This window comes from Macrobrachium rosenbergii, chromosome 11, assembly GCF_040412425.1.
Source record: "Macrobrachium rosenbergii isolate ZJJX-2024 chromosome 11, ASM4041242v1, whole genome shotgun sequence".
Taxonomy (NCBI): domain Eukaryota; kingdom Metazoa; phylum Arthropoda; class Malacostraca; order Decapoda; family Palaemonidae; genus Macrobrachium; species Macrobrachium rosenbergii.
This window is the reverse complement of record NC_089751.1, coordinates 17162416-17174634: the sequence shown is the minus strand read 5'-3', so window position 1 is coordinate 17174634 and position 12219 is coordinate 17162416. Positions and strand designations below refer to the sequence as shown.

At 34.7% G+C, this 12219-nt stretch overlaps 1 protein-coding gene across 3 annotated transcripts in view; it reads left to right on the top strand.

Moving 5' to 3' along the window:
- LOC136843208 (uncharacterized) overlaps nt 1-12219 on the top strand; it is a 57057-nt gene that overhangs the window by 39744 nt on the left and 5094 nt on the right. For all 3 annotated transcript variants that reach the window (XM_067111293.1, XM_067111292.1, XM_067111294.1), the window contains exon 2: nt 2722-2801. In XM_067111293.1, coding sequence (XP_066967394.1) covers nt 2733-2801 — 69 coding nt within the window. In that variant the 5' untranslated portion in view covers nt 2722-2732. The remainder of the gene's footprint in view (nt 1-2721; nt 2802-12219) is intronic.

Sequence of the window (12219 nt, the reverse complement as noted above, 5' to 3'; positions counted from 1 at the left end):
AAGGCCTAAGAGAGATATATACATGATAAGTTGTACTGGCTCGTAAAACTCATGAAAGAGAGAGAGAGCTAGACTGTAGCTGTTTACAGAAAGCCCTTTGGTGTTGATTACTGTAGATGGAAGTGTTCTATCTACAGCAGAAATTGGAGCAAAGGACGATGGTTTGTGGGGCATGATCGGACGTCCATCTGGTGAAAAGTCTGCCAGACTCTGGTATAGGAATCATTTGAAAAAACTACACATTAATTCCGTCGAGTAATTGCCGTTAAGTTTTTTTCTTTTAGGTTTCAGAATGTGTGTGGCCACTTTCGGTTGTGTTTCATATTATGAACCGAGGTTTTACGATGGTACAACAGTGAGTGAGATGGTTATTACTTTTCAAGCGCAGAAATTTATATTTTATTTTCTGTACGTTTCCACGGATGTAATTACAGTAGAAGGAATAACTGCATAAGCATACGATGATTTCTTTCAGAATAAATTTCTTTGTGACTTCTAAATCTAGACGTGCTGTAATTGAAATTCAGTGGTGCTTTCTCCATAAATGAGAAAAAATTTCGTTTTTTAAATCAGTATAACAACAATGAGTCTACTGAATTTTGTATTAACATTCACTGATTACAATCTGTTCTCGTTTCGGTAAACGACTAATTAACGCAGTTAAGTATAACGTATCATAAGTTTTGCAATCAGCGTTGTCGTACAAATACGCCTAATTGGTGTTTCCATTCGAAAACTGGATTTGTTTAGGAAAAGAGCTAATTCAGTTTGTGATCCAATGGATTAGTCCATTAGTGGCTCACCTATTCTGTTATCAGGCTAATCATCTGCAAAGTTTGAATATCATATTTTATTTTTATGCTTTATATTTTTGTGTTCTTATTTTGAATAAAGTTTAGTTTTTCTGGGTAAAAAAATGTAAAAATACTAACTTATGTACATAGATATTCGAGACAAGCATGAGCTGAATTTAAAAACATAAAACGTGTTTGCAAAGTTATTTTCTATTCTTGCGTTTTTATGGAAGAGGATGAAGAGCCAAGAGATTCTTCCGGCTCCTAAAAATTACATCTTGTTTGCTTCTCCCATTATTTATATCTCTCTCTGTATCTGTCCATCTATCTGTCTGTCTCCTGTCTACCTATCTATCTTCCTTCAGTTATTTGTAACTTTATCTCCATATAACCCTGTTCCTGTCGTTTTCTTCCATTACCTTGTTCCCCACATTTCTATTCTTTTCATTACCCTGCAAGTTCCAGTCTCCCCAGCCAGTGAAGAATTAGAGAAATGTATTTCTGGTAATAGAAATTCATTTCTCGGTATAATGTGTTCGGATTCCACAATAAGCTGTAGGTCCTTGCTAGGTAACAATTGGTTCTTAGCCACATAAAATAAGCCTAATCCTTCCCCAGCCTAGGAGAGCTGTTAATTTCAGTGGTCTGGTTAAACTAAGGTATACTTAACTTCCTGTTCCTCCTGTTACTCAAAATTCAGTCTCCCTCAGCTTCTCTTCTTCCATTACTTGTATCTTAGGCTCCGCCCTTCTCCCCTGTCCGTTCTTCGGCAGGTCACTACAACGGTTTCTTCAGCGGCTTGTAATTCAGCATCTAACTATCTGTTCTCTCTGATATTCGTAACTCCGTTTCTATTTATTTCTGTTTCTGACATCATATGGAGCTCTGTCTCTGCAGTTACTATCCGCTCGACTGATTCATTTCTCTCTCTCTCTCTCTCTCTCTCTCTCTCTCTCTCTCTCTCTCTCTCTCTCTCACACACAACCACATAAATATTTGAAAAATATTTTAGATAATTATTTATACTGAAAGGACATTTGATCAAATTTTTGGAACAATTTTAGATTTAGGTCTTGATCGTAGAAGCTTTAAAATATTTCCACCTACGTCAGTCACAAATCATTTCGTTAACAGAGCTATGACATAAAACAACAAATTTGATAGAGGAACAGAATTTCCAATATCGGAATTCTTCGGAAGATATTTTGAAGCCTTTGGTAGTTCTTTAGTATTTTTTCTTTACATTCTTTGAAAATTGAAACGTTAACAATGGCAATTTTTAACTTTCTGTAAAAGAAAACTAAGGAGATGGCTGTTTGTCTGTCCGACCGCACTTTTTCTGTCCGACCTCAGATCTTAAAAACTGCTGAGGCTAGAGGGCTGCAAATTGGTATGTTGATCATCCACCCTCCAATCATCAAACATACCAAATTGCAGCCCTCTAGCCTCAATAGTTTTTATTTTACTTAAGGTTAAAGTTACTCGTGATCATGCGTCTGGCACCGCTATAGGTGCCAACAACACATGCCACCATCGGACCGTGGCTGAAAGTTTCATGGGCCGCGGCTGAGAATTTCATGGATTACTGTATATGCTGTGCAGAAAACTCGGCTGCGCCGAAGAAACTTCGGCGTATTTTTTACTGGATTATCCTGAGTCACTGAAATTTCACCCAAAATTATTCTTTAACAACTGAGATGGCGAAGTTAACGTTCAAAGTTATAACAAAACTTATAAAAACCAGAATTCAGGTAGATGGGAAGTCAGGCAAATAAAGACTGAGAACGAGAGAACAGCTTTATTAGCACAGATAACTAAAAAAATAGACAAGTATTTTCAGTTAAAATGTTAAATACCAAAAGACTTTTCGTGTTTCTTCAGGAAACCCTTCAAATTGACTAAAAGCGCTTTTTTCTTACTTTACCAGATTTGCCGAAGATGATGGGAAGATGCGTCACTGCCGTGATGATTGTACTCTTCTGTTTCTCGTCAGTTAACAAGGCTCAGGTAAGGATGCAAAGAGAGCAATATGCAGTATATATGTATATATATATATATATATATATATATATATATATATATATATATATATATATATATATATATATGTATTCATATATATATATACCATATATATATATCTATATGTATACATATGTGTATATGTATAAAGATTCATATGCATGTGTATATCTATAAATATTCATATGCATATGTGTATATAAATACATACATGCACAGACTCACCGCCAACTACAATAAGTCACCCTCACGTTCACTATCAAACAATTCATTTCCAAGCAGTTGATAGCTAGCATCATTTTGTTGCTTATTCATGCAATAATTAAACGGCCTTTTACTCTGGTTTTAGTTATTTTAGTGTCAAACTACTCACCTCTTACTGTTAATACTTTGGCATTGAAGATTCTTTGGAAATGAACCCTCGGTTTTTTCAGGCAGAAGTGCATGGTTTTATGCCCAACGAATTCTGAGGCTTCTTCAGAAATATGGTCCAAACGACACTGCTATTGACTATTTACGTCTGGTGGCTCACAACATTTCTTACGGGTTATTTTTCTTTTATCAAATGGCCTTTTCTAATATATACTTTGATTTTGCCATTTCGATCTAATATATTGGTATCTTTTATGGAATATATCTTGGTTTTACTTTTGCGTGCACGCTCAGACATGCAAAAAAACAAACTCACGCACGCACATATTTGTTTCTTTCCTTTTCTTTGGCGATGAATTGCTTGGCAGTAATTATTTTACGATGAACGTGTTCAGCAGTGAAAATTATGGTAAATTTTAAAACTCATATATATATATATGAGCAGAGAGAGAGAGAGAGAGAGAGAGAGAGAGAGAGAGAGAGAGAGAGAGAGAATGCTTTTGGTGAGCGGAACTCTGGACAGTCTCAGTGACGACCGCCTGATGGTCTTCAGCACCGCGGTACGGTACTTTGTCAGCGATCTACCTTCTAGGATGTTACACATTGTATCTAAAGCAAAACTCACCTCATAGAGTTCTAATTCACTGAGATTATTCAAATGATACAAATAACATCAGTGTCTCACATTTACATAGACAACAACCTCTGGTTGGATTTCGTAAACAGACAAGCCTTCCCCACTTTTAAATCACTTGCGGTATATTTTACGTGAAAATATGTCTCGCATTGCATAGGCAACAGCCATTATATATCCTGTTCTATAGTGAGTTTAGATAAATGAATTTATTTGGTATAACTCTGCTTGTTCATTTAGTGGTAAGAGATTGAATACATTCCTTTCATAAGGAACTTTAGCTTTGTAAGAATTACTAGAAAATTTATATAGCTTGGCCAAATAAATCTATGTACATTTCGTAACTAATTAATGAAGTTCAACATTATCTTAATGTTGTTCCTGCTTTAATTCCTACAGTACTTAGGTGAACAATTATAACGCAGAACCGAAATAAACATACCACTTGCTTGAAAGTTAATTATATAAAAAATATGACATTTCACACAATCGAAGACTGTAAGGAAAAAAGGCAAATCTGAATCAAAATAAAAATTTTGTCCCATTATTTAAGAGCATAAATCCAAATGCAGAGGTTTTCAGCAATTTCTTCCAGGAACACTGCCGTGGAAATAAGCCATGAACAAGTTTTTTGTGGCAGCGTTAAAGCTAAATCACCAGTATTTCTTCAAGTTACTGCACTTAGATGAGCATTGCTTTTACATATTAAACAAGGATCGATACAGAGGGTCCTTACCTTCCCGACCTGAAAGCCAAAGTTTGAGGATAATGGGTCATGCCAAAACGCGGAAGACCTTAAGTGGTTTTACGACACTGGTAAAGAAAATACGTATTTCAGGTCAAGTTCTCTCTCTCTCTCTCTCTCTCTCTCTCTCTCTCTCTCTCTCTCTCTCTCTCTCTCTCTCTCTCTCTCTCTCTCATTAGACAACTATAAAATCTTCATGTGTATTATACATATTATTATAGAAAAGGGATGCCACGTTTCCATGTGTTTATTTCACTATATATATATATATATATATATATATATATATATATATATATATATATATATATATATATATATATATATATGTGTGTGTGTGTGTGTGTGTGTGTGTGAGATACATATATATACACACATATATATATACATATATATATATATATATTATAATAAATATATACACACACACACATATATATATATATATATATATATATATATATATATATATATATATATATATATATATATATATATATATATATTATAAAATCCACGTCAGAAGGTGAGTGAAAACCTGGACTTTGAACAAGTACTTTCGTAGTTTATTCTACATTTTCAAGTTCACACTGAATACAAAAGAAGTTGACAGATCATTGGCTTAAGACAGGCCATGCAATGAAAGGGGATAAGTCAGCGATAATCTACAAGGTCAACGACCATCGGAAAAGGAATTTGCTGGAAACTGTGTTTATTGAAGCTACATCCACCAGGAATGTTAATCTCCACCCTGGATTATCCCTTGAGCCTTTGTCCTTGTCTGTTTTGTTTAAGGACATGCTGCTGCCCAGATTTACTAACTGTAACCCCGCCTCCCCTCCTTCTGTTTTTCTATATAAGGTTCTATCAACTTCTTTTGTATTCAGTGTGAACTTGAAAATGTAGAATATTCTCAAGTACGGGTCCCTTTTTGCTGAAGTCCTGGTTTGGAATTATATATATATATATATATATATATATATATATATATATATATATATATATATATATATATATATATGTGTATGTGTGTGTGTGTGTGTGTGTGTGTGTTTGTACATATATAAATCAAAACACACACATATATATATGTGTGTGTGTGTGTGTGTGGCAAAATAATCGCATCACCAAATGTGTTCACAATGACAAAATTCTAATTCTAAAGGTTTTTGTCATTCAGGGGCAAAATCTTTATCATAATTTACAATCTTCCTCTCTCCAATTAGCCCATACAGTTTTTACCAACACTTGAATCAGGAACGTAAACAGACTCAGAAAATGAGAGTGATCTAGCGAACAGTACTTGTCTCTCAAAATCCCTACCTGCTTACTCAGAACTGTTATCTCAGAAACAAAAGCTTTCATTGTTCCTTGCTTCAACCTTGTAAATATGTTACCTTTATATATTCAAATATTTCAGTTTAGTAGTTACTGTAAGCTTCAGCTTATTCTTTAAAGAAATTCATTTATCAAAAAGACTAAAACCGGAGGAAGGGAAAAGTTAAATTGTCGTATTGAGATGATATAATACTAAAGATTAAGCACAGGGTTATTAACAGGAAGATGAACAGGAGACTAAGATGAGAGGAATACCGCCGCAGCTTCCAAAGGCAGGTTGGAATGCTATCCAATAATCTGGCTGTCAATAGACTCCATCAAGATATCTTGAAAACCCCCACACACTCACTATCTAATAGCAAATAATAAAATTATGGATGGTATAAATCAACACAAAAACTTTTGGAACAGTCTTAAGTTGATATATCCTTGTAAATATTTGGCAAAAGAGAATGCTTATTGACAAAGGTAAATTCGGGGATCTCACCCCCTTTGGCGATAGTCCATAGGTCTGGACGGGTGCCGAACAACGTCGCCTGAAGTTATAATAGATAGGTCTGGAGAATCTGTTGGCCACAAAACTAAAGGCTTAGAGTTGCAGACAAAGCGACCACTTGGCCAGCTGCACCTTATCTTCCATATGTCAGTACTCCTCCCGGCCTCCATTTTGAAGGGAGACACCGAATCAACCTCATACACACATACACACGCGCCTTGTTTGAATCATAAATAAATGATGATGATGTCGAATATTAAGAACGAATATTGCCGTGATAAAAAACCCAAACAGAAGATGAAAAGGACTAGTCCTACCCAAAGATATCCAGAGATACTCTCTTGTTAATCAGTAGGTGGAGATGTTACTTCAAAAAATCATTGAGGAACTGTGAATATACAGAACTTAAGGAAAGATAGAAGTCAAGAAGTTAAATCTCAAAAACACGACTTTATATATATATATATATATATATATATATATATATATATATATATATATATATATATATATATATATATATATGTATATATATATATATATATATATATATATATATATATATATATATATATACATATATACATACATATATATATGGGACTCCTTATTCAATGAGCTCTCTAAAGCAGGAACTGTGTTGCGAGTCTTTTTCCAAAACTAGATCATATCAGCTTGATTAAAAGAGGCTATCCTCCGGGGATTCCGGAGGGGATCTGCGGTCCCTTATGATACTCCGGACTCTGGTGCTTCCACGAGAAGCCCAAAGGTCCTGCTTCATAAAATGGACCTCTTTGCCGGCTTAATTGTGTAGCCCAGGGACCCTGGTTGTCCAAGAGGACTTGCTCTCGTCCCTCCTGTAGAAACCTAGAAGAGACATATTGTGCCCTCCGCCCATTTCAGATTGGTTATCTGAAGGATAAACTTTTATTTTTGCATACGTGTCATTTGGTGTTACCTTTTCGTATACTTTCTTGCACATGTATATTTTTCTAAATGATCTTATCGTTACAAACATTTTGCTTTTATTGTTATTACTACTCATTATGTTGGCGATTCGTTGATTTCGATTCTGGGTGCAAAACTTGATTCCAACAGACTCGAAACTAACCATTATACCTTCATTGCTGAGAGGTTTAGTTCTCTGTCACCTTAGTTCTAAATCGAAAATGAAGGACGTTAGATGACGAGATTTGTATTAAAAAAAAAAAAAGGAAATTGCCCACTAGATCCAAGCCTCTCAAGAGCCATCGGCTTACAACAGCACACTTAACCGATTACTTATCCTCCAATATCTCATCAGGAAGACTCCATTCAAAGCCTACGCCCTTTCAAAAAATGAAACAGAAATTAATTAAAATGAACAATACCATCTTCCTATTTTATCAGAGAGAGAGAGAGAGGAGAAAAAATCAGCAATTACGAAACTGGCAACCAGTTTTGGCATGGGCACAATTTCGGGCTTAAAACCACAGACTAACAGAACGAAGAAGAGATAAAATAGGGGGGGGGAGTGTGAGAGAGAGGCGGGGAGAAATAATGTCATTACGCTTAGAGATTAATTAAAATGAACAAAAACATCCTATTTTATCACAGAGAGAGAGACTTGGATTCGAACGATTTTGGCATTTACGGAAGTAGGCCCAATTTCGCCCTTTATGAGCCAGTTTTGAAATTGGGACTGATTTCGGGTTTGCAATACGAAAGTCATTCAAAGTAATTTAAATAAACGTAAAAAAAATTAGAAAAGGTAATATCAAATGACATGCATACAAAAGTACAGGAGACAAATACCCCATTTGAAATGAGTGGAAGGAATGTTGGCCAGATAGGGTTACACTTCTCAGGCCCGTACCCAGAATTTTTTTTATGGGGGTGGTCGTTTTTCCCAAAACTGGACCTTTTCTTCCATATCTGTCATTGCATATATAGGTATATACAATATGGACTTCCGAAATTGACACGGACCCGTAACCCCACAATAGAATCGTTAATGATACGGTATATATATCTAAGTATGTGATATAACATACATTAATATATATATATATATATATATATAATATATATATATATATATATATATATGATATATACATATATATATATATATATATATATATATATATATATATATATATATATATATATATATATATATATATATATATAATATATATATATATATAATATATATATATATTATATATATATATATATATATATATATCAGTCGTTTTTACAAACAAATTTTTGTTCAATAAATGAAACAATTCGTACACCCACCCAACTCAAAAATAATCTACTTAACGCAATAGCAAGAAACTTCATTTTTATTAGTCACAATAACCTCAGACTTCTCGGTCTCCTCGCACTTATTATACGCTTCCCATTGCAGGCCTTGAATTTGAATAGGAAACAAATGAAGCTCTGCCTTCTCTCTGCGCATTTGAATAAAATGTCCGGTCAAAGAGTAAGATTATGAATTAAACAAATTAGCGTGGCTATTGAAAATACACACAGACACATGTATTTATGTATCTATAAATTTGTCAGATTATATATATATATATGTGTGTGTGTACATAGTTGCTACAGTATATATACATTACTGTATATATAGATATAGATATATAAAATATAGGTATATATAAGTTTATACTGTGTATGTGTATATATATATATATATATATATATATATATATATATATATATATATATATATATATATATATATATATATATATATATATATATATATATATATATATATATATCATATAACAAACGTCCTTTAATATCAATTATACCTCTAAAATAATATATTTTCATATATCAAAATATTTTAGTTGATAATAAGTTTCAATCCAATGGGGTAAACCAGTGACGGACGAGGAATCAGACTACAGTGACACACTAACGCAGTACAAGAGTGAATAACATCTTCATCATCTCACCCGTCGAACTCAGGTGTTTTGCGTTTGGAGACGATATCCACCCACCTCTGCGTTTGGATATCGTCTCCAAACGCAAAACAAAATGAGTTCGACGGGTGAGATGATGGAAGATATTCACTTATACCTCTCTTGTGGCCGACTGCGTTAGTGTGTCACTGTAGTCCTGATTCCTCGTATATGATCACGGGACGGTGGGACTTATTATCAACTAAAATTCCCTTCGCAAACAATATGAAAATATATTATTTCCGAGGTAGAGTGAATTGATATTAAAGGACGTTTGTAGCTTTTGATTGTATATGAATCACGGTGATGTGATAAATAGTCATATATATATATATATATATATATATATATATATATATATATATATATATATATATATATATATATATATATATATATATATATACATGTGTGTGTTTCTGTGTATACAATATACTGTATATACAAAGACAATATTAAAGTTTATGCAATTCTATATTACTGTCTCTTGTACACTTATGCATAAACGTTTGACGTTTCAATTGCTCGCGTCTTTGTTTAAACAAATATTCTTAAACGGAAATATTTCAATATATCCTACAGTCTTTAAGGAGCATAGATGATGAAAGAGCTGCAAGACTGGATATTCTTTTCTTTTTTTTTTTTATTTACACCGAGGGTTCATCTTTGATTTACCAGGGAAAGATAAATGTACCAGTATTTGTTTCTCGATGGGGAAATGGCCCGGGGATAAATAAGATGCTGATGATAAACTTAGAGAGTGATTATCAGTACGACCAGTAATGATAGACTTGGGTAATCTTACACCACATGAAACAGGCCAGAGGTTATCTTTCAGCTTTCTTCTGTAACAGCAAGAAAAACTAACTTTTTGCAGTTTTCTTCAGAATCATGTAAAATATAATCTTATTCAGTGTCCTTGTAAATACACTGCAATATAGTAGCAAAATGGCCATAAGAAATCACGGAGCTAAAGTTAGGAGCAGAAGTGTTTTGCTCAAGAACGAAATACTCGGGTCCATAATTCCTTTCAGAAATGACTGCAGCAGTTAATGAGAGCGGAAGGCTGAAATCAATAACTTGGGAAAGAAATGCCAGATTTATCCGACTGCGATTTATTGGAAGAGAAAGATAATCTTTTGGGAGAAAAGAGCGATCGCCAGCAATGAGATGCAGTCATACCCTCGGATAAGAACTTCACGTTTATTCAGTAGTCGAGCAAGCAGTTCATTTATTTCTTTGACAGCTATATTAGTTTTCTGCAAAAGAAAACTATTGAGATGGCTTGTCTGTCAGTCCGCACTTTGTCTATCCTCCCTCAGATCTTAAAGACTACTGAGGCTAGAGGGCTGCAAATTGGCATGTTGATCATCCACTCTCCGGTCATCAAACATACCAAATTGCAGCCCTCTAGCCTTAGTAGTTTTTATTTTATTTAAGGTTAAAGTTAGCCATAATCGTGCTTCTGGCGACGCTATAGAACAGGCCACCACCGGGCCGTGGCTGAAGACTTCATGGGCTGCAGCTCATGCAGAAAACTCGATTGCTCCGAAGAAACTTCGGCTCATTTTTTACTTGTTTTCATTGTGAAATGAAACCAGGACATTGAACGGCATTCATTATGGGAGGTCAGTTCATGAGTGGTATACAAAAAAAAAATGTCTGAAGATAATGTCTGGCTGAACTTTTCAAGAGAATAAGTAACCAGAAAGCTTTGACCTTCTCTTGCTTTTTAAAGGATGAACGACAAGAAACAGTCGGCGACTGAATATCCAAGATACAATGTCGTCTCTTGAGATATTTATGCGGTGATTCCTCGATTACCAGAGCCAGAAAAATTGCACCAGGCTAAAGATAAAGAGGACCTGTCTTAGGAAAAGAAAGACTGGAATCAGAAAGAGGGCGAACAAAGTTGTATAAAGCCAAGGAAAAGGAGGATCGTCATTAACTAGGGAAAGACTAGGAACAGGAAAAGTTCCAGGTTCAGGAAAATTTTGACGAGACCACGGAAACTGAAAATCTAAGGAGAAACTGGTCAGTACCAAGTGAAATTATTAGACCTCACAAAGGGACCAGAACCATTAAAATGAGGAAAATATCAGGAAAATAGACATGACCAAGTCAGAGGACTAGAGCTAGGACAAGGAAAAGAAAACTAAGGAAATAAGGACATGAGCACTTGAAAAAAGGAACAATTTCATAAAACAAAAATCGGTATTTGAGAAATATGGACGAGGGTCAGGGAAATGGGGACCTGCAACAGAAAAGAGAACCAGGTAAAAGAAAGAAAGTATCCTGCCAAAAAACCGAAGACCATACCGAGTGTACAGAGGACCTGATGAAAGAAAAATGACAAGATTAAGAAAAAGTAAGACAAGAATCAGCAAAGGAACTCCTATCAAGATGAAAGAGCAGACAGATCAAAGAAACAAGGATCAAAGCCTCCTGTAAATAAAGGTCAGAATTAGGAACAAATGGGACCAAGAACCATGAAAGTGTGGCTGTAACCAAAAGAGGAAACAAGAACATTACAATTATACAGGAAACAGAAAAAGAACGCCCAAACAAACAGACGGGAGGACAAGACTTAAAAAAGGCAAAGGAAATGGAAGGCCCCAAGGGACTAAAAAGCTAGGAAAAAGAAGACTGAAAATACGAAAACATTAATTCAAATATTCTCTTTAAAAGATGAAACACTTATAAGAAAATGACATTAATTCATAATAGCGTAAGGTACAAGAACTGCAGGCATCGTCATCAAATAAGGAATCAGGCAGTCTGGTCTTAACCTCGGGGCTCTATTCAAACACTGTGCAGTGAAAATCAGGCGACCAAGGAAAACCAACGTTGCATAT